At 36.7% G+C, this 22,151-nt stretch overlaps 1 protein-coding gene across 1 annotated transcript in view; it reads left to right on the top strand.

Moving 5' to 3' along the window:
* Nucleotides 1–22,151, top strand: part of KIF18A (kinesin family member 18A) — a 71,838-nt gene that overhangs the window by 29,837 nt on the left and 19,850 nt on the right. Inside the window, exon 12 of the mRNA XM_052653170.1 lies at nucleotides 4,277–4,512. Within this exon, the coding sequence (XP_052509130.1) occupies nucleotides 4,277–4,512 (236 nt within the window). The remainder of the gene's footprint in view (nucleotides 1–4,276; nucleotides 4,513–22,151) is intronic.

Raw genomic sequence — 22,151 nt, 5'->3', positions numbered from 1 at the left:
AAGTAGTGTTTTAATCACTTAGAATGCTAGTATGAAGGTTAAAATAAAAAAGTAGTGAAAATAACTGTAACTGTAAGTAATAATAATTACTTAAGGAATATACAAGATAAAAAGATATAAAAGATGGGGTGTTTTCACAGAACTAGAATGAATAATTCTAAAATTTGTGTGGAACCATGAAAGACTCTGAATAACCAGAGCATTCCTGAGAAGGACAAAGTTTAAGAGCTCACACTTTCAGATTTAAAACTATATTACAGAGCAGTCGTGATCAAAACAGTATGTACTGGTGTGAAAACAGACACATAGATCAATGGAACAGAACAGAGAGGCCAGAAATAAACCCATGCATATATGGTCAGTTAATTTACAACCAAGTAGCCAAGAATATCCAATTGGTGGTTTAGTCGCGAAGTCATGTCCTATTCTTGCAACCCTGTGGACTGTAGCCTGCCAGGCTCTTCTGTCTGTGGGACAGAATTCTTCTCCAGGCAAAAATACTGGAGTAGGTTGCCATTTCCTTTTCCAGGAAATCTTCCTAACCTCGGGATCACACTCAGGTCTCCCATATTGCAGGCAGATTCTTCACTATTGAGCCATCAGCGAAGCCCCAAATGAATACATAAATACATACAAATAAACATACACCATACATACATGCATAAATGGCATATGTCCTGGGTCTCTAAGACCACCTCCATGTTTGATGATTTACTAGAATGGCTCATAGAATCCATCATATGGTGGTGGTTTAGTTGCTCATTTGTGTCTGATTGTTTCCAACTCCATGGACTGTATAGCCCCCAGGCTCCTCTGTTGTGATTTATTAGAGTAAAAGCAGGCAAGACACAATCAACAAAAGGAAAAAGTGAATGGGGCAAAATTCAAAGGAAATCACTTAGTTACAGGCATTTGTGTCTTCATCCTATGGACCATACCGGATATGCTGAAGTCCTCCAGCAAAAGTTGTGATGACCCACGTGAAATGGTGCTTACTTTGGAATGTCATTAGGCCGACACTTCGTGCCCTGGGTTTTCACTGGGAGCAGATTGCATAGGTACTGTCTGCCAAGCATGATGGCTCAAAATTCTAACCTTTCTAAAAGGAAAGCAGTTGTTCAGCATAAACCACATTGTTTGTACAAAGAGTTAAACACAGTGAGCCACTCTAATAGTTCTGGGAGTTATCTGAACTTCTCAAAATCTGTGTTTCAAGATACGACCCAAGGGCCAACCTTGTTGACAAGCCTTTCAAAGGATGTCAACTTCAGACCTGCTGTGTTAACTCTTCTGTGCTTAGCATCTGATTAGTATAGGTGCTCAACAAGTAATTGTTTTTATTAACTTTCTGATTGAGAAGTTTTTCTTACAGTTGTTACCTACTGGGCTTAAATGGAGTACTCCCCACAATCACCAAAAAGAAATATATCCCAAACTATTTATTTGTACAGCTATCTAAATATTTAAGATTCCTAGATAATAAAGCAATTATTTCCCAGTGTGTTAAAATTAAAATGCCTGTTCTTTTCCCACTGTCCTATCCATACATCAAATGGTTCTGTTCTTTTGGACATCCTTAGTAATATGGAACACCAGGACTAAGTTATTTTAAGTTATTCATGTTGTTTGACATCTTGTTGGTATAAAAGTTAGGAACCATTTATAACTTTTTAGTTGCTGGCATTTCTTCAGTGAATATTCTTCATGGAGGTCTAATACATAAAAAGAAATGTTTACTACTCCTCTGATTGACAGCAATAGGATAGATTTTGAATCAGCTAAGCATCCAGCACCCTGTCTTTTTTTCATATCCACCATGTGCTGTGCTGTGCTGTGCTTAGTCACTCAATCATGTCCAACTCTACAATACATGGACTATAGCCCGCCAGGCTCCACTGTTGATGGGATTATCCAGGCAAGAATATTGGAATGGATTCCCATGCCATCCTCCAGGAGATCTTCCAATCCCAGGGATCAAACCCAGCTCTCCTGCATTGTGGCAGATTTTTTACCATCTGAGCCACCAAGAATACTGGAATGAGTAGCTATCCCTTCCCCAGGGGATCTTCCTGACCCAGGAATTGAGCATGGGTCTCCTGCATTGCAGGCGGATTCTTTACCAGCTGAGCTACCAGAGAAGCCCTATACCCACCATACTTTTCTGCAGTTTTCTCCTTTGAATGCCTTTGCAAATTATTGCTTTAGCACATTAAGAACTAACTTCAAGGAGAGGTGAGTTTTGTTCATTTGTTATTTTGTTCTAATCTTATATACCTAAGATGAGCTTCATCATTTGACAGAGTGTATTAATATTTCATTTTAATCTCATAATATTTAGTAACAATAGCAACACTTTTTTTTTGCTACACTCTCTTCATTGCTTCATGCAGGCTTTCTCTAGTTGGGAGGAGCAGGAGCTTCTCATTGTAGTGGCTTCTCTTGTTGTAGAGCCTGGGCTCCAGGCACAGGGACTCAGTAGTTGCAGCTCTTGGACTCTAGAGCGTAGGCTCAGTAGTTGTGGCACATAGGCTTCGTTGCCCCTTGGCATGTGGAATCTTCCCAGACCAGAGATCAAACCTGTGCCCACAGCATTATGAGGTAGATTCTTAACCAGGGACCACCAGGGAAGTCCACAACACAGTTTTCGATTGTTAAATCACATTATGCTTTGTAAAAGTCTTTTATATGAAATTTAGTTCTGGAAATAGTCCCCTGTTGAAGGTAGTGGCTATCCAATTGTAGCCCATATTATAGAGGAAAAACCTCAGTTAGTACTTTATCCAAGGTCAAATAGAAGCAAGTGAAGACTAGCTGACACTGCAGCCTGGTACTTGTAATTCCCATACAAGGTACTTTCCAGTCTATATTTAATGTATTAAAGATATTTGATTAGAGGTATTTGATTGAAATTTCTAAAGAAACATATGTACAGGGAACCATTTTAATCATCTGCTAATACTTTGAATCACAATCTGGAATCAAGATTGCTGGGAGAAATACCAACCTCAGATATGCAGATGGTGCCGCTTTAATGACAGAAAGTGAAGAGGAACTAAAGAGCCTCTTGATGAAGGTGAAAGAGGAGAGTGAAAAAGCCTCGCTTAAAGCTCAACATTCAGAAAACTAAGATCTTGGCATCCGGTCGTATTACTTCATGGCAAATAGATGGGGAAAATGTTGAAAAAGTGTCAGATTTCATTTTCTTGGGCTCCAAAATCAATGTTGACGGTGACTGCAGCCAAAAAATTAAAAGACACCTGCTCCTTGGAAGAACAGCTATGACAAACCTAGACATTGTATTAAAAAGCAAAAAAAAAAAAATTTAAATAAAATAAAAAGCAGAGACATCACTGTGCCAACAAAAATCTGTATAGTCAAAGCTATGATTTCTCCAGTAGTCATGTATGGATGTGGGGTTACCCTGGTAGCTCAGCTGGTAAAGAATCCACCTGCAATGCAGGAAACCCTGTTTCAATTCCTGGGTCAGGAAGATTCCACTGGAGAAGTTAGGCTACCCACTCCAGTATTCTTGGGCTTCCCTGGTGGCTCAGACAGTTAAGAATCTGCCTGCAATGTAGGAGACCTGTTTGATTCCTGGGTTGGGAAGATCCCCTGGAGGAGGGCATGGCAACCCACTCCTATATTCTTGCCTGGAAAATGTCCATGGACAGAGGAGCCTGGTGGGCTACAGTCCATGGTGTTGCAAAGAGTCAGACACAACTGAGCGACTAAGAACATATTACACATACATGTATGGATGTAAGAGATGGACCATAAAGAAGGCTGAGCACTGGAAAATTGATGCTTTTGAACTGTGGTGTTGAAGACTCTTGAAAAATCACAACAACACAGAGATCAAACCAGTCAATCCTAAAGGAAATCAACCCCGAATATTCCTTGGAAGGAGTGATGCTAAAGCTGGAGCTCCAATACTTTGGCCACCTGATGCAAAGAGCTGACTCACTGGAAAAGACCCTGCTGTTGGGAAAGACTGAGGCAAGAGGAGAAGAGGGTGACAGAGTATGAGATGGTTGGATGGTATCACTGACTCAATGGACATAAGTTTGCGCATACTCAGGGAGATAGTGAAGGACAGAGAAGCCTGGCATGCTGCAGTTCATGGCAAAGGGTGGCATCTTTGCTCATGCTGCAGCAAAGAGTTGGACATGACTTGGTGACTCAACAACAACAAATACTTTGGATGTCACATAAATCTGTAATACAGTATTTAAAATTTAGTATTTATCTCTCTCTTCTTGTCACCTTCTGTATGTAGAGTATTAAATGCATTACTTCCGGCCCTAAGAAAGCAATACTGTGCTTTAAAAGAATCTGGCCTGTTAAATGCTACTATTGAGGCTGACATCAAAGAAATTGAACATTTGGTCGAGAGGAAAAAAGTGGTGGTTTGGGCTGATCAAACTAGTGAACCTGCAAAGCAAAATAATCTACCAGAAGTTTCTATTCTTATGACCTTCCCACAACTTGGACCAGTTCATTCTTCTCCTTGTTGTAAGTACAGCTTTTATTTCATTAAATAAGTAAACATTACTTATAAAGATTAATCTTTTTAATATTAATCAATAGAGCAGTTAATGTTTTAGTATTTTGCTATTTTGTGAGAATTAATTTCAGAATCATGTCAATTAACTGGTATCTTTCAAAGGTGTAAGAGGAAGTATGCTTGATGTTCTAAACAATGCTAGCAGTGAAGTTATTTTACCTGTTTTTAATGAGATAATTTTATTTCCACCCTTCTTTAAAACTTTACCTATATTAAAGACTGAAGATTATGATTAAGAATATTATGTTCTGTAATAAATAACAATCTTTTATGTCCTTAAGATCAACTGACAGTGTTGAATTTACTGTTTTTCTGTTGGCAGATCACTTAATATCTCTCCTTTCATAACAGTGTGCATGGGGCGTTTTAATTAAAAAACTAACATATAATCTTGGCTTTAAAATATTCGGATAATATAGAGGCAGAATGCCCTCTTCAGCTTTTCCCAGATTTTCTCAATCTTCTATGCTAGGTTAGAGATAAATGCTTATTAACAGTTTGGTTGTCTTTACAGTGTGTGTATGACATTTGTATCAGATTATCTAACTTCTAAGCTTTTTGTTACATTTTCATCATTTTTAGGGTACATATATAAAGAGTCTAGCATTTTTTTAATAGCTGTGAGAATTGTTGTACAATCATTTACTTAACCATTGTTCTATTGTTGGTGAACAGTGCATGTCAGAGAACACACCCGAATACAGTAGTCCTGCCTTCTCTACTGTTTCACTTTTCACCATTTCAGTTACCTGCAGTAAACTGAAGTCCAAAAATGTTTAATGGACATTTTCAGAAATAAATACTTCATCAGTTTTAAATTGCACACCATTCTGAGTATCATCATAAAATTTCATGGGGTCCTACTCTGTCCTGCCCAAGATAAGAACCATCTCTTTATCCAACATATTCTTTCTGTTTGTCACTTAGTAGTCATCTTGGTTATCAGATCAGCTGTCACAGTATTGCAGTGCTTGTTTTTAAGTAACCTGTATTTTACTCAATAATCCCAAAGTGCAGAAGTGATGCTAGCAATTCAATGATGCTATAGAGAACCCATTAAGAGCTTCCTTTTAGGTGCAATAGTGAAAGTTTTTGGCTTAATTAGGAAAGAAAAATAAATCACATGTGAGGTGCTAAAATTTGGGGGAAGAACAGGTATTCTATCCATGAAATCATGAAGAAGGAAGAAGAAATTCATGTTAGTTTTGCTGTTGGACCTCAAATTGCAAAAATTACTGTCAGAATGCATAAGTGATTAGTTAAGATGGAAAAAGCATTGCTGCTGCTACTGCTAAGTCGCTTCAGTCATGTCTGACTCTGTGTGACCCCATAGATGGCAGCCCACCAGGCTCCCCGTCCCTGGGATTCTCCAGGCAAGAACACTGGAGTGGGTTGCCATTTCCTTCTCCAGTGCATGAAAATGAAAAGTGAAAGTGAAGTCGCTCAGTCGTGTCCAACTCTTCATGACCCCATGGACTGCAGCGTACCAGGCTCCTGTCCATGGGATTTTCCAGGCAAGAGTACTGGAGTGGGTTGCCATTGCCTTCTCTAGGAAAAGGCATTAACTTTGTACAATAAGATATTTTGACACAGAGTCCACATTTGCAAACTTTTATTACATTATGTTCTTAGAATTATTGCCTGATTTATAAATTGCACTTTACCTTAGATAGATCATGGTAAGTCGCTTCATGCATGTGTGCGTGCTAAGTCACTTCTGTCATGTCTGACTCTGTGCAACCCTATGGACTGCAGCCTGCCAGGCTTCTCTGTCCAAGGGATTCTCCAGGTAAGACAAGGCACACACACACACACAAATAGGAAATATATGATGCAGTGCTGTCTGGTTTCAGGTATCCACTAGGAGTCTAGGAATGTTTCCTCCCATGGGGTAAGGGGAGACTACTGTATTAACATTTCAGCATGTGTACTAGTTTCATAAGAATTAGTTTCCTAGATCAGAGGATAAATAACTTAAAAAAATGATCTGTCAGGCTCCAAAAATTTTCTTATATAAACATTTATGAGATTTTACATTTACAAATCTCTATATCTCATCTTCACCTTAACCCAGTGTAAGAACAGCAACACTAAACTAATGCATGCTGCTGCTGCTGCTGCTAAGTCGCTTCAGTCATGTCCGACTCTGTGCGACCCCATAGACGGCAGCCCACCAGGCTCCGCGTCCCTGGGATTCTCCGGGCAAGAACACTGGAGTGGGTTGCCATTTCCTTCTCCAATGCATGAAAGTGAAAAGTGAAAGTGAAGTCGCTCAGCCGTGCCCAACTTCCAGCGACCCCATGGACTGCAGCCCACCAGGCTCCTCTGTCCATGGGACCTTCCAGGCAAGAGCACTGGAGTGGGTTGCCTCTTTTTAAATTTGAAACTCATTTTTACTGATTTTAATTCTTTGAAGTTTGTGAAGACTTCTTTAAAGCCAGCATAGAGTTGGTATAAATGTTTCAATTATGTTTTTAAAGAATATATTAAGTCAGGTCAAATCGGCTGTGTTCTTCAAATCATGTTCTTACTGACTAATTTTTTAATTCATGTTCTGTCATATACTGAGGTGAGCTATTAACAATCTCATCTATTACAGTTGGATTTTTCCATTTATATCAGTCTTCTATTGCTGCCCTAAGAAATTAACACAAACATATCAATTTAAAATAACACTGGCTTATTATCTCAAAGTTCTTTAGATCAGAAGTCCAGCAGGCTCAGCTAGTTACTCTGCCTCAAGTTTCAGGGGCTAAAATCAAGATGTCCGCCAACTGGGTCTCCTGTTTGGAGATTCTGGGGGAGAATGTGCTTCTGTTGTTAACTGAATTCAGTTCTGTGTGGCTGTAGGGCTGAGGTCTCTGTTTTCTTGTTGATTATTAGCCAGATAGATCAAATTCAGAGCAAGTCCGAACTTGCTCAAGTACCTGGCATTGTACAGACACTCCGTTTTTTTGGAGGTCACCTCTGTTCTCTGACTTCCCTGGTAGTTCAGATGGTAAAGCATCTGCCTACAATGTGGGAGACCCAGGTTCAATCCCTGGGTTGGGAAGATCCTCTAGAGAAGGAAATGGCAACCCACTCCAGTACTCTTGCCTGGAAAATCCCATGGACAGAAGAGTGTTGTAGGCTACAGTCCATGGGGTCGCAAAGAGTCAGACACGACTGAGCAACTTCACTCTGTTCTCTAGCATGTGCCTCCCTTCATCCCTTCATCTCCTAGCCAACAAAAGGCAAGTCATTCTCATGCTTTGAATCTCTCTTAGCTTTCCTTCTGCCTATCTCCTGCTTACAGTTAGTGAAAGTTTTTGTTTTTAAAAGCTTCTATGATTACATTGAGCCCACCAGGTAATCTAAGATAATCTCCCTATCTTAAATTTCATAACCTCAATTAGATCTTAAAATGTGTTTGTCTTACTTAAGTTTCTTGAAGACTGTTTTGCTGGGTATAGAATTCCAGTGTGATACTCTTTTCTTTTAGCACTTGTTAAAGACACTTGATAAAGACATTGTTTGATTATCTTCTGGTTTTCATTTTTGCTTTTGAAGCCAACTTTAATTCTAAATGTTGCTCCCTTGAATATAATCTGACTTCTTTTCTGGCTTCCTAAAATGTTTTTTCTTTGTCTTTGGGTCTTAATAGTTTTGCTATATTGTGCCTAAATGTACTTTTATTTCTACTTCTGTTACTGGGTTCACAGAATTTGTCTATACTGTTTTTTATCAGTTTTTAAAGTTCTTAACCATTGTATCTTCAAATGTTGCTTCTGCCACTTTTGTTCTCTTTTCTGCTTCTGAGGCTCCAGTTATATTGCATGTTACCGTCTTATTCTCTTATCCATGCCTTTGCTTTCTTCTGCTTTTCATTGTTTTTTCTTTTCCTGGAAATTTCTTTTAACGTATTTTATAGTTTCTCTTTAAATTTGTGTCAAATGAGTCTTAAATCCATCAAGTTCTCCATTTCACTTATATTTCAGTTCTAGAATTTCCATTTGATTTTTTTTTATAGTTTCCATTTCTTTGCAAAAATTTTCACTGAATACAGTAGGTGAAATCTGTGTCTGAGAATTCCCAAGCTTAGAACCTTCTAGGTCTGTTTCTGTTCTCTTTCTGCTGGATTTCTTGCATGTGCTTTGCCTTGAATGCATGCTAATTTTTGTACATCACACATGTATTTTCAGAATTGTTTATAAAATTATTTAAGGCTTTTGATAATGTCTTCCTCAATGAGGATTTGCATTTGCTTATTCCAGACTCCTTGTGTGGTTAGCAGTCTAAAATTGTTTCAGTACAATTTTAGAGCCGGAGATAATTTGAAACTTCTGAACTTCCACTTCCGCAAGGGCCTGACGACTCCTAGTTTACCCTGTCCAGTTTAGCTGTGTCCCAACTCAACTCAAAGAGGGTTTACAGAGAACTCTTTATAGTAGGCCTTAAATTCTTTCTTGCCTTCCTGTTCCACAAAGCTCTCAACAGTGTTGCTAAGCTTTTCTGCCACCTCCTCCAGCATCAGCAAATCACCTCAAGGGAGAAATAGCTATAAATGCAGAGATTACTCTCCTGAGCCTTCAACTTCCTCCTGATACTTGCCTGTAATTCTTCACCATCTTGTTAGCTCTCCTGTGGCTTCTAGCATATGTTTTTTATATTTTGCCCAGATTTTTTTGCTTGCATTCCATAGTCAGGTTGCTCTGAATTACCTTCGTCTCTGTTATCAGGTTTCCTATACTACATCTTTACATTAAGATGACAGGCAAGTTGCAGATGTATGTATATTCTTTTTCTCTTAATAAAGCATTATCATCATTAGAACTGACCTAGTTGAGATCTTTAGAAAGAAAACTTAAGATTTTTTTCAGATTATCTCATGCCTTTGGGGCCTTGATTCCTAATTTATAATGCATTCAAGATGCTAGAGAGGAAATAGAGTTTTAACACCATGATTAAGAAATACCACCTGCTATATGATGATCGTTATCCCTTATTTAAAAATCTGTATTTCACTTACAATGCAGTTGCATAGACTATTCTTGTCAACAGTAAAACAAAACTTTTATTTGACTTAATTCTTTTTCATAGCATTCAAAAGGAAAGATTTGAGGTCATGTTACCTTTATAATTAGGATTTTTTTAATGTATTAGAAAGTAGGTTTTGTTTTTATTATGTTTTGTTCTTTGTTATTTTAATATTCAAGTGATTTTATAGATTAACTATTTGCTTAGTATGTTTTTTTCATTCCATGAATTATGTATGTTATATTCATTATGAAAAGAGAGTCAAAGATAAATAATAGGGAAGGGGTAAGCAAGTCCACTAATAAATGTTTATTTTTCTTATCTTAGAATATTGAAGTAGTCCATTTAAAAAAGTATAAATAGTGAAATTTATGCTTCCATTTCTAAAAACATGAAGCAATGGCCAAATAACATAAACTGTTTCTTCTTATAACTTTTTTAAAATTTATTTTTAGTTTGAGGATAATTGCTTTACAATATTGTATTGGCTTCTGCTATACAACAGCGTGAATCAATCATAAGTATACATACGTCCCCTGTTTCTTGAATCACCCCCAACCCCATACCACCCCTCTAGGTTGTCACAGAGCACCAGGTTGAACTCCCTGTGTAATACAGCAGCTTCCCACTAGCTATCTGTTTTACATGTGGTAATGTATGTGTTTAAATACTATTTTCTCATCCCACCCTCTCCTCCTGCTGTATCCCAGATCTGTTCTCTTTATCAATGTCTTTATTCCTGCCCTTCAAATATGTTTATGGGTACCGTTTTTCTAGATTCCATATATATTTGCTGATATGGAAAATTTGTTTTTGTTTTTCTGACTTATTTCACTCTGTATGATAGGCTGTAGGTTCATCCACCTCACTTGAATTGACTCAGATGTGTTCGTTTTTATGACTGAATAATATTCCATTGTATATATGTACCAAGCTTCTTTATCCGTTCATCTGTTAATGGACATCTAGGTTGCTTCCATGCCCTAGCTATTGTCAATAGTGCTGCAGTAACTTCGGGGTATACATGTCTTTTTCATTTATAATTTTCTTAAGATATTTGCCCTGTCATGGGATTGCTGGGTCGAATAGTAGTTTTATTCCTAGTTTTTTGAGGAATCTCCATACTGTTCTCCATAGTGGCTATATCAGTCTTCATTCCCACCAACAGTACAAAAGGTTTTGCTTTTCTCCACACCCTCTCCAGCATTTATTGTTTGTAAATTTTGTGATGATGGCCATTCTGACTGATGTCAGGTAATACCTCATTGTAGTTTTTGTTTACATTTCTCTTAATAATGACCAGTATTGAGCATTTTTTTATTTGCTTGTTGGCCATCTGTATGTCTTTTTTGGAGAAATGTCTGTTTAGGTCTTCTCCCAGTTTGTGATTGAGTTGTTTGTTTTTCTATATAAGGTGCTTATATATTTTGAAGATTAATTCTTTGTCAGTTGTTTCATTTGCAGTTATTTTCTCCCATTCTAAGGATTGTCTTTTCATCTTTCCTTTGCTGTGCAGAAGCTTTTAAATTTAATTAGGTCCCATTTATTAATTATTGATTTTATTTCCTTTACTTTCAGAGGTGGGTCAATCAAAGAGGATATTGCTGCCATTTATGTCAAAGAGTGTTTTGCCTATGTTTTCTTCTAAAAGTTTTATAGTTTTTGCATTAAAATTTAGGTCTTTAATTCATTTTGAGTTTTTTTTGTGTATGGTATTAGGAAGTGTTATAATTCATTCTTTTATATGTGGCTGTCCAGTTTTCCAAGCACCATTTATTGAAGAGGCTTTGTTTTCTCCATTGTATATTCTTGCCTCCTTTGTCCAAGATAAGGTGCTCATAGGTGTGTGGGTTTATTTCTGGGCTTTCTGTCTTATTCCATTGATCTGTATTTCTGTTTTTGTGCCAATACCATACTGTCTTGATGACTGTAGCTTTGAAGACCATACCATACTGTCTTAATAACTGTAGTCTGAACTCAGGTTGATTTTTCCATCTCCATTTTTCTTTCTCTAAATTGCTTCAGTTGTTCAGGGTCTTTTTTGTGTTTCCATACAAATTTTGGAATTTTTTGTTCTAGTTCTGTGAATGCCACTGGTAATTTGATAGGGGTCACAATGAATGTAGATTGCTTTGGATACCATAGTCATTTTCACAACATTTATTCTTCCAATCCAAGAACATGGTATGTCTCTCTGTCTGTTTTATGTCATCTTTAATTTCTTCCATTAGTGTCTTAGGTTTTTTCTATACAGGTCTTTTGTCTCCTAAGGTAGATTTGTTCCTAGATATTCTGTTTGTTGCAATGGTGAATGGAATTATTTCCCTAATTTCTCTAGTTTTTCATTGTTAATATATAGGAATGCCAGGGATTTCTGTATATTTGTATACTACAACTTTTTACTAAAATCATTGATTGGCTCTAGTAGTTTTCTGGAGGCATCTTTAGGGTTTTCTATGTATAGTATGATGTCATCTGCAAACAGAGTTTTACTTCTTTTTTGTTTACTTCCTTTTTGATCTGGATTCTTTCTATTTCTTTTTGCTCTCTGATTACTGTAGCTAGAACTTCCTGAAACTATATTGAATAATAGTGGTAAGAGTGGGCACTGCTGTCTTGTTCCTGATTTGAGAGGAAATGCTTTCAGTTTTTCATCATTGAGAATGTTGTTTGCTGTGGGTTTGTCATATCTGGCCCTTATTATGCTGAGGTACGTTCCTTCTATGCCCATTTTTCTATAGAGTTTGTACGGTTCTTTCTATGCCCATTTTCTGGAGAATTTTTATCATAAACGGGTATTGTATTTTGTCAAAAGCTTTTTCTACATGTGTTGAGTTTCTCATCTTTCAATTTGTTTATATGGTATATCACATTGATTTGTATATATTGAAGAATCCTTGCATCCCTAGGGAAAAACCCTCTTGATCATGGTGTATGATCCCTTTAATGTGTTGTTGGATTCTGTTCACTAATATTTTGTCCAGGATTTCTGCATTTATGTCCATCACTGATATTGGCCTGTATGTATATGTGTGTGTGTGTGTGTGTGTGTGTGTGTGTGTGTGTGTGTGTGTGTGTGATATCTTTCTGGTTTTGGTTTCAGGATGATAATGGCCCCATACAATGAGTTTGGGAGTGTTCCTCTCACTGTAATTTTTTGATATAGTTTGAGAATGATGGTTTTTAGTTCTTTTCTAAATATGTGATAGAATTGTTCTATCCTGGAAAATGTTCCATGTGCACTTGACAAAAAAGGTGTATTTTGCTGTTTTGGAGTGGAATGTTTTAAAGATATCAATTAGGTCCATCTGGTATAAAGTGTGATTTAAGCCTGTGTTTCTTTATTAATTTTCCTGTGTGAATGATCTGTCCATTGGTGTAAGTGGGGTGTTACAGTCCCTTACTATTACCATGTTACTGTCAATTTCCCCTTTTATGGTTGTTTGCATTTGCTTTATGTATTGAGATGCACCTATGTTAGGTGCATAAATATTTATAATTATTATATCTTCTTCTTGGATTGATCCTTTGATCATTATGTAGTGTCCTTCCTTATTTTTTGTACCAATTTTTATTTTAAAGTATTTTATCTGATATAAGTATTGCTATTCCCACTTTCTTTTGATTCCCGTTTGCATGGAATATATTTTTCCATCCCCTGACTTTTAGTCACATGTGCCCTTAGGTCTGAAGTGAGTCTCTTTTAGGCAGCATATGCCTAAGTCTTGTTTCTGTATCCATTCAACCAGTCTTTGTCTTTTGGTTGGGGCATTTAATCCATTTAAAGTAGTTATAAATATGTATGTTGCTATTACCATTTTCTTAATTGTTTAGGGTTTATTTTTGTGAGTCTTTTTCTTCTCCTGTGTTTCTTCCTAGAGAAGTTCCTTTATCATTTGTTATAAAGCTGACCTGGTGGTGTCAGATTCTCTTAGCTTTTGTCTGTAAAGCTTTTGATTTCACCATCAAATATGAATGAAATCCTTGCTGGACAGAGTAATCTTGGTTGTAGTTTTTTCTCTTTCATCACTTTAAATATATCCTGCCATTCCTAGCATGAGAGTTTCTGCTGAAAAATCAACTATTAGCCTTATGGGCATTCATTAGTATGTTATTTATGCTTTTCCCTTGCTGCTTTTAATACTTTTTATTTGTGTTTAATTTTTGTTATCTTGATTAATATATATCTTGGTGTATGTCTCTTTGAGTTTATCCTGTAAGAGTCTCTCTGGGCTTCCTGTACTTGGGTGGCTGTTTGGGTGTCCTTTCCCATGTTAGGGAAGTTTTTGACTATAATCTCAAATATTTTCTCATACTCTTTCTTTTTCTTTTCTTCTTCTGGGACTCCTATAATTCAAATGTTAGTGTGTTTAATATTGTCCCAGAGGTTTCTGAGACTGTCCTCAATACTTTTCCTTCTTTTTTCTTTATTCTGCTCCTCAGCATTTATTTATATCATTCTATCTTCCAGCTCACTTATCTATTCTTCTGCTTCAGTTACTCTCTTGATTCCTTCTACAGTATTATTAATTTCAGTAATTGTGCTGTTCATCACTATTTTATTTTTTGTTCCTTCTAGGTCTTTGTTAAATGTTTCTTGTATTTTCTCGATTCTATTTTCTATATTTTGAAACTTCTTTACTATCATTACTCTAAATTCTTTTTCAAATAGGTTGCCAGTTTCCTCTTTACTTATTTTGGTCTTGTAGCTTTTTACATTGCTCCTTCATCTGTAACATATTTTTGTGTTATTTCATTTTTTTTTTAGTGGATGAGACTGTGTTCCTGTCTTACTAGTTGTTTGGCCTGAGGTTTCCAGCAGGGGAGTTTATAGGCAGTTGGGTAGGACATCTTAATGTTGAGATTTGGACCTCTGGAATATCTCACTCTGGTTAATATTCCTGGGGGCTGATGGTCTCTGCTACTCCTACAGTTCGGACTCAGCGTTTCCATGGGCTCAGGCCTGATTTCTGGTCCCAGAGATCAGGCCTGAGGATCTGATCCTCAAGGATTCCCCAAGACATTGAGTGCAGGGCAAAAAAAACAGAAGAATTAAGGGGAAAACAACAACAACAAAAAAAAAAACAGAACAATAACAAAGAATGAAATAAATATAGAATAGTAGCAGATACATTAAGAAAAATATAAGAGTATGTTTGAAATGACCCCTGGAAGGTAAAACCAGACTCCCAATAGGAAAGAGAGAGAAGAAAAAAAAAATATATATATATATATATATATGTATATAAATATATATACAGATACACATACATATATATAAACATAAGAGGGAGCAGATTAATTTTTAATAGCTTTTTTATTTCAGTATTCAAAAAAAACCCATACCTTGTTATTATTAGTCATTGGTTGATGTGTCTCTAAATCCTTTTAAATCTGTGGTTCTCCCTCCCTCTTTGTCTTTGCTAATTACATATTGATTCATTGCCAGTTTAATAGTCATAAATATCATCTTTCCAATTTTCTTTTGTTTACTAGTACACTTGAGTAATTTTTTCATCTATTTAAGGATAGGTTTTCTGTGAATGACTTAGCCATCATTTGATCATTTTTGTTTTTTTTCACAGTCTGTATAGCAAAAAATGTTACTTATTTATAAGAGTTTAAGATACAGATATTCATTCATTCATTCAGTAATATTTATTGAACTTCTCCTGTGTTCTTATTTGATAGTAAGGACACATTAGAGTACAAAGGCAGGTCATATAGAGCCTTGTAGGTCGTTTTACTGACATAGGCTTTTACTCTGAAACAGGGAACCATAACATGATCTAAGCAGAAAAGTAGGATATCTTAGTCATGATTTTAAAAGATCCCTCTGGTTTCTGTGTTGAAAATAGATTGTCATATGGCAAGGGCTGAAACTCTTCAAGACACCACTGCAATAACCCACGTAAAAGATCATGGTAGCTTGACCATGTTGGTAGCAGTGGAGTTGGTCAGAAGTGGTCAGATTCTAATATATTTTGAAGGTATAGTCAGCAGGACATTGTAACAAATTGTATTTGGGATGTGAAAGAAAGAAAGGTCAAGGATGACTAAGATTTCTGAACTCAGCAACTGAAAGAATTGAGTCACCTTAAAAGAGATGGTGGAGCAGGCCTACAGGGTGGAGGTGTTAGAAGATTAGGAGTTCACTTTGGATCATTTTAAAGTTGTCTAAGATACATCCAAGTGGAGACATCATGTAAGTAGTTGGATCCAAGGATCTGGACTTTATGAAAGAAGCCTAAACTCAAAGATAAATTTGAGAATTAGTAACACTTAGGTGATTTTTAAGGCTGTAGGACTAGGTGAGATCATCAAACGTTATTAACTTTTTACTGTAAGATACATGTTGCAAAATTCTTCAAGTTTATCATTTACTGTTAACTTTTTTTGAGGCATCCATTTTAATACTGAAATTTTAACATTTTGTGTAATAAAATAGCTTCATTTGTTTTGTTTTGTTTTCTCTCCCTGCTTTTGGAATTATTCCTCATAAGGGCTTTTCACCCATAATCTTTTCAAATTTTCACTTCGTTTATTCCAAATTTGTTTTGATGTAAGATAACATGCAAGACTCTAACTTAATTATTTCCCAAGGATTTAGTCATTCTTGTGTAATATATTCACAATCTATCCTTATGGCACCTTTAATTTACATACAGTAAGTAGTCATGGATAATTCTGTTTATTGGATCTGTTTCTTATTTTTTTACCTATTTGTCTATCCTAGAGCTAGTAACTGTTATTTTAATAACAGTTTGTAATTTTTTTTTTACATATAGCAGTGCTGCTGCTGCTAAGTCGCTTCAGTCGTGTCCAACTCTATGCGACCCCATAGACAGGCAGCCCATCAGGCTCCCCCGTCCCTGGGATTCTCCAGGCAAGAACACTGGAGTGGGTTGCCATTGCCTTCTCCAATGCACGAAAGTGAAAAGTGAAAGTGAAGTTGCTCAGTCATGTCCGACTCGTAGCGATCCCATGGACTGCAGCCTACCAGGCTCCTCCATCCATGGGATTCTCCAGGCAAGAGTACTGGAGTGGGGTGCCATTGCCTTCTCCGGTAGCAGTGCTAATCCTCCTTTATTATTCTTTGTTTTTAAACTGTTCTTACTTGTCCCTGAGAAATAATATTTCTAATTCCAAGGAAGTAAAATGCTTTTAAAAATTGGTAAATCAGTTTTGTCTTCATATTTTCCTGCTGTCAAACCTTCTCTGTCTAGAACAGTCTTTCCATATTCATACCGTCTTGTATGTTCCTCTGCAAAGTTTTAGAATTTTCTTCATATATGTCTTATACATTTGTTATTAAAGATATCCATAGGTTTTATATTTTTGTTATATGGACTCTTTTTCTTATATTCATAAGCCTGTATAGTATTCCTTATTCAAGAAGAAACTAACTTTTTGAATTTTGTTAATTTTAATACTTTACCAAGGTCAGTACTTAATTTTGGGATTGATGTTTACTTGACTTAAATCTTTGACTCCAAATTACATGTCTGTTGACTTGGAATGAAGCATACACCTATTTTGGGGTCTGGAAAACAGAAAATGCACTCACTGAGTGCCACGCAGTGTGGAGATGCTGGCTGCAGAGTTTATTTATGGAACTGATAAAATTTCTGACATTAAATGAAAAGTCAAGATTTCCTCATTATCCATCTGGAAACTCACATTTAGTAATATTTCTGTCTCTAACCTTTCTTTTTCTTAAATTTTGCACCCCATGTCAGTGGTTTTATCTTAGAGTACACAAAAGATACTAGTAGAACCAGTTTCTTGTACAGATATTCTGGGGTTACATAGGGTTCTTATGTAAGTTTGTTTCCCCTATAATTAGTTGAATACAAAAAAAAATTTTATTTTTTAAAAAAGATCTCTATCTATACTAATTCCTCATATAAAAATATGAAATATCAAAACGTTTATAAGCTAAATCTTTCCTATGTCTTCACATTTGGCCACAAAATTTAATCAATACCAATAGACAATGGAAGTTATTTTTGAAGCCTAAATATATTTCATTTGGCCCTTAGTCTCCTTGTCCACAAAGTAGTGTTCAGTTACTCATCATAACTGCAAATACTGCTGCAAATTAAAAGATTCTCTGTATTGTCTTTTTCTTTTTCCCATCTTAAAAAAGTATGAATACTAGGAAAATGAGACTGAAAGGAAAACATGGTATCTGCTATTTCCCATAGAGACAAGTTTCAAAAGGTTGTGGTTGATTTATTGCTTATAGTGCTGGATTAATTTAAAGGAGTATGACAGTTCTTAAGATGTATTCTTTCTTTGTGATATTTGTAAATAACAGACATTATCTGCATAGGCATTAATACTACAATAGCCACAATAATGTCTTATGAATTCATTATAAAATGGTTATTAGTTTCGTTAATTCATTAGTACTTTAAGGTTATAGATCTTTTAAATAGTTGTAATTCATTCACTTGTACATTTGCAACTATGAATTCCATGAGTCACAAGGCTGTTAAAAAGAATCCAGATTTATGATTAGAACAGTAATTGTATCAATCACTTGTAGCCCAGAAATGTTTATCGAAATGCATATATTAATACTTGATTTCACTTTAGAACTTTGTCAACTAATTTTAATTTAGCATCGTTTCCCAAAATACTTGCTCACATACATATTAACATGAGTGCTAGCAAAAGAAAAAATCCTTGCCATCATTTTGTACCAAACCTCAATTAGATCTAATCCCATTCATCAGTGTCTCCCTGTCATGAACCCTACTTTGCAGCCTGTGACTCATGTTAGCTAAACACTGCATTCTGCTTTTTACACTAACGTACAGCTCTGTAAATCTTTTAACATTTGCAGTCTTAAGCTTTTGATAAATTAGTTCCTTTGAGTAAAATCATTCAGGACACATGATATGACACATCAAAAGATGACCCCAGAAGGTCTGCCCATTTTTTAAGAGTGGGATTTTCAACTTGTTAGTGATAAATTATCTAGTCTCTTTATTTAGAGAAACCATCTGTAGAATATTTCAAAAAGCTGAAAAATAAATATAGACCCCTCCAACCTAAGAAACCACATGAAATTGCCAGTTAGTACTTGAGTTTTAGAGATTTATATAAACAGAATAAAATGATGTTTAATTCAATTTGTTTTAAAAACATTTTGAGAAAATTTGATGTAAGAAATAATTATAGTGATATCTAGACTAGTTGCTATTTATCTGTCCCCCTTTACAGTCTACTCTTCACACTAAAATGATCATCTGCACAAAGTACAGATCCCTTACTTAGAAGAACCTTTAAAAGCTTGCCCAGTCCCATGTCAGACTAAGGACTCACTTTCCTATGGCACTTGGTGCCCAACCTTCTCTTAAGCATGCTTTCATTTTCTCGCCTCTACAGTTTGCAGGCTTTTCCCTCAATCTTGAGTGCTACGTCTTCTCCATTCCACATCCTAGTTAATTAAAATCCTTATCCTCATTGAGAGTCTATTTCAGACACTGCCTTCTTATTCAAACCTTCCTATTAATGAGTCCTGTCCCCTTTGCCTACACACACTCTTACATTCCCATTATATTTTTATTACATTATTAGTATGCACCTATTGTTTCTAAACAGTTTGCTTACTGCTGTTTCTTGATTTCATCTACATTGAGGTATTATCACTCTAAGAGATAAAGAACCACCACTTTATTTTTAATTCCCTGATCTACTAAGGCACTAGGATATTATATAAGGTATGAAGAGATGGAGCCAAAGCAAAAGCTGTGCCCAGTTGTAGATGTGGCTGGTGATGGAAGTAAAATCCAATGCTGTAAAGAGCAATATTGCATAGGAACCTAGAATGTTAGGTCCATGAATTAACGCAAATGGGAAGTGGTCAAACAGGAGATGGCAAGAGTGAACACTGACATTTTAGAAGTTAGCGAACTAAAATGGACTGGAATGGGTGAATTTAACTCAGATGACCATTATATCTACTAACTGTGGGCAAGAATCCCTTAGAAGAAATGGAGTAGCCATCATAGTCAACAAGAGTCCGAAATGCAGCACTTGGATGCAATCTTAAAAATGACAGTGTGAACTCTGTTCATTTCCAAGGCAAACCATTCAGTATCACAGTAAGCCAAGTCTGTGCCCCAACCAGTAATGCTGAAGAAGCTCAGTTGAACGGTTCTCTGAAGATCTATAAGACCTTCTAGAACTAACACCCAAAAAAGATGTCTTTTTCATTACAGGGGAATGGAATGCCAAAGTAGCAAATCAAGAGATACCTGGAATAACAGGCAAACTTGGCCTTGGAGTACAAACTGAAGCAGGGCAAAGGCTAATAGAGTTTTGCCAAGAGAATGCACGGGTCATAGCAAACACCCTCTTCCAACAACACAAGAGAAGACTCTATGCATGAACATCACCAGATGGTCAATACTGAAATCAGATTGATTATTTTCTTTGCAGCCTAAGATGGAGAATCTCTCTACAGTCAGCAAAAATAAGACCAGGAGCTGACTGTGACTCAGATCATGAATTCCTTATTGCCAAATTCAGACTTAAATTGAAGAAAGTGGGGAAAACCACTAGACCATTCAGGTATGACCTAAATCAAATCCCTTATGATTATATAGTGGAAGTGAGAAATAGATTCAAGGGATGAGATCTGATAGAGTGCCTAAAGAACTATGGACGGAGGTTTGTGACATTGTACAGGAGTCAACGATCAAGACCATCTCCAAGAAAAATAAATGCAAAAAGGCAAAATGGTTGTCTGAGGAGGCCTTACAAATAGCAGTGAAAAGAAGAGAAGCGAAAATCAAAGGAGAAAAGGAAAAATATACCCATTTGAATGCAGAGTTCCAAAGAATAGCAAGGAGAGATTAAAAAAAAAAAAGCCTTCCTCAGTGATCAATGCAAAGAAATAGAGAAAAACAAAAGAATGGGAAAGACTAGAGATCTCTTCAAGAATGTTAGGGATATCAAGGGAACATTTCATGCAAAGATGAGCACAATAAATGACAGAATGGTATGGACCTAACAGAAGCAGAAGATACTAAGAAGAGGTGGCAAGAATACAGAGAAAAACTATATAAAAAAGACCTTCATGACCCATATAACCATAATGGTGTGATCACTCACCTAGAGCCAAACATCCTGGAATGCAAACTCAAGTGGGCCTTAAGAAGCATCACTACAAACAAAGCTAGTGGAGTTGATGGAATTCCAGTTGAACTAATTCAAATCCTGAAAGATGATGCTGTGAAAGTGCTGCACTCAGTATGCCAGCAAATTTGGAAAACTCAGCAGTGGCCACAGGACCAGAAAAGGTCAGTTTTCTTTCCAATCCCAAAGAAAGGCAATGCCAAAGAATGTTCAAACTACCACACAATGGCATTCATCTCACACGCTAGCAAAGTACTGCTCAAAATTCTCCAAGCCAGGCTTCAACAGGACGTGAACCATGAAATTTCACATGTTCAAGCTGGACTTAGAAAAGGCAGCAGAACCAGAGATCAAATTGCCAACATCCATTGCATCATCAAAAAAGCAAGAGAGTTCCAGAAAAATGTCTACTTCTGCTTATTGACTATGCCAAAGCCTTTGACTATGTGGATAACAACAAACTGTGGGAAATTCTTAAAGAGATGGGAATACCAGACCACCTTACCTGTGTGCATGTTAGTTGCTCAGTCTTGTCCGACTCACCAAGCTGCTCCATCTATGGAATTTTCCAGGCAAGAACACCAGAGTGGGTTGCTATCTCCATCTCCAAAAGGAACTATAGAAAGAAAGAAAGTGAAGTCGCTCAGTCGTGTCTGACTCTTTGCAACCCCGTGGACTGTAGCCTACCAGGCTCCTCCATCCATGGAATTTCCAGGCAAGAGTACTGGGGTGGCTTGCCATTTCCTTCTCCAGACCACCTTACCTGCCTCCTGAGAAAGCTGTATGCAAGTCAAGAAGCAACAGGTAGAAATGGACATGGAACAATAGACTGGGTCCAAATTGGGAAATTAGTATGTCAAGGCTGTATATTATCACTCTACTTATTTAACTTATATGCAGAATATATCTTGTGAAATGCCAGGCTGGATGAAGCTCAAGCTGGAATCAAGACTCCCGGGAGAAATATTAGTAACCTCCAATACGCAGATGACACCACCCTTATGGCAGAAAGTGAAGAACTAAAGAGCCTGTTCATGAAAGTGAAAGAAGAGAGTGAAAAAGTTGGCTTAAAACTCAACATTCAGAAAACTAAGATCATGGCATCTGGTCCCATCACTTCATGCAAATAGATGGGGAAACAGTGCAAACAGTAGACAGACTTTATTTTGGGGGGTTCCAAAGTTACTGCAGATGGTGACTGCAGCCATGAAATGAAAAGACACGCTCCTTGGAAGAAAAGTTATGGCCAACCTAGACAGCGTATTAAAAAGCAGAGACATTACTTTGCCAGCAAAGGTCCATCTAGTCAAAGCTATGGTTTTTCCAGTAGTCATGTATGAATGTGAGAGTTGGACTATAAAGAAAGCTGAGTGCCAAAGAATTAATGCTTATAAACTGTAGTGTTGGAGAAGACTCTTGA

Source organism: Budorcas taxicolor, chromosome 15, assembly GCF_023091745.1.
Source record: "Budorcas taxicolor isolate Tak-1 chromosome 15, Takin1.1, whole genome shotgun sequence".
Lineage (NCBI taxonomy): Eukaryota > Metazoa > Chordata > Mammalia > Artiodactyla > Bovidae > Budorcas > Budorcas taxicolor.
This window is presented reverse-complemented; position numbering and strand designations above follow the sequence as displayed.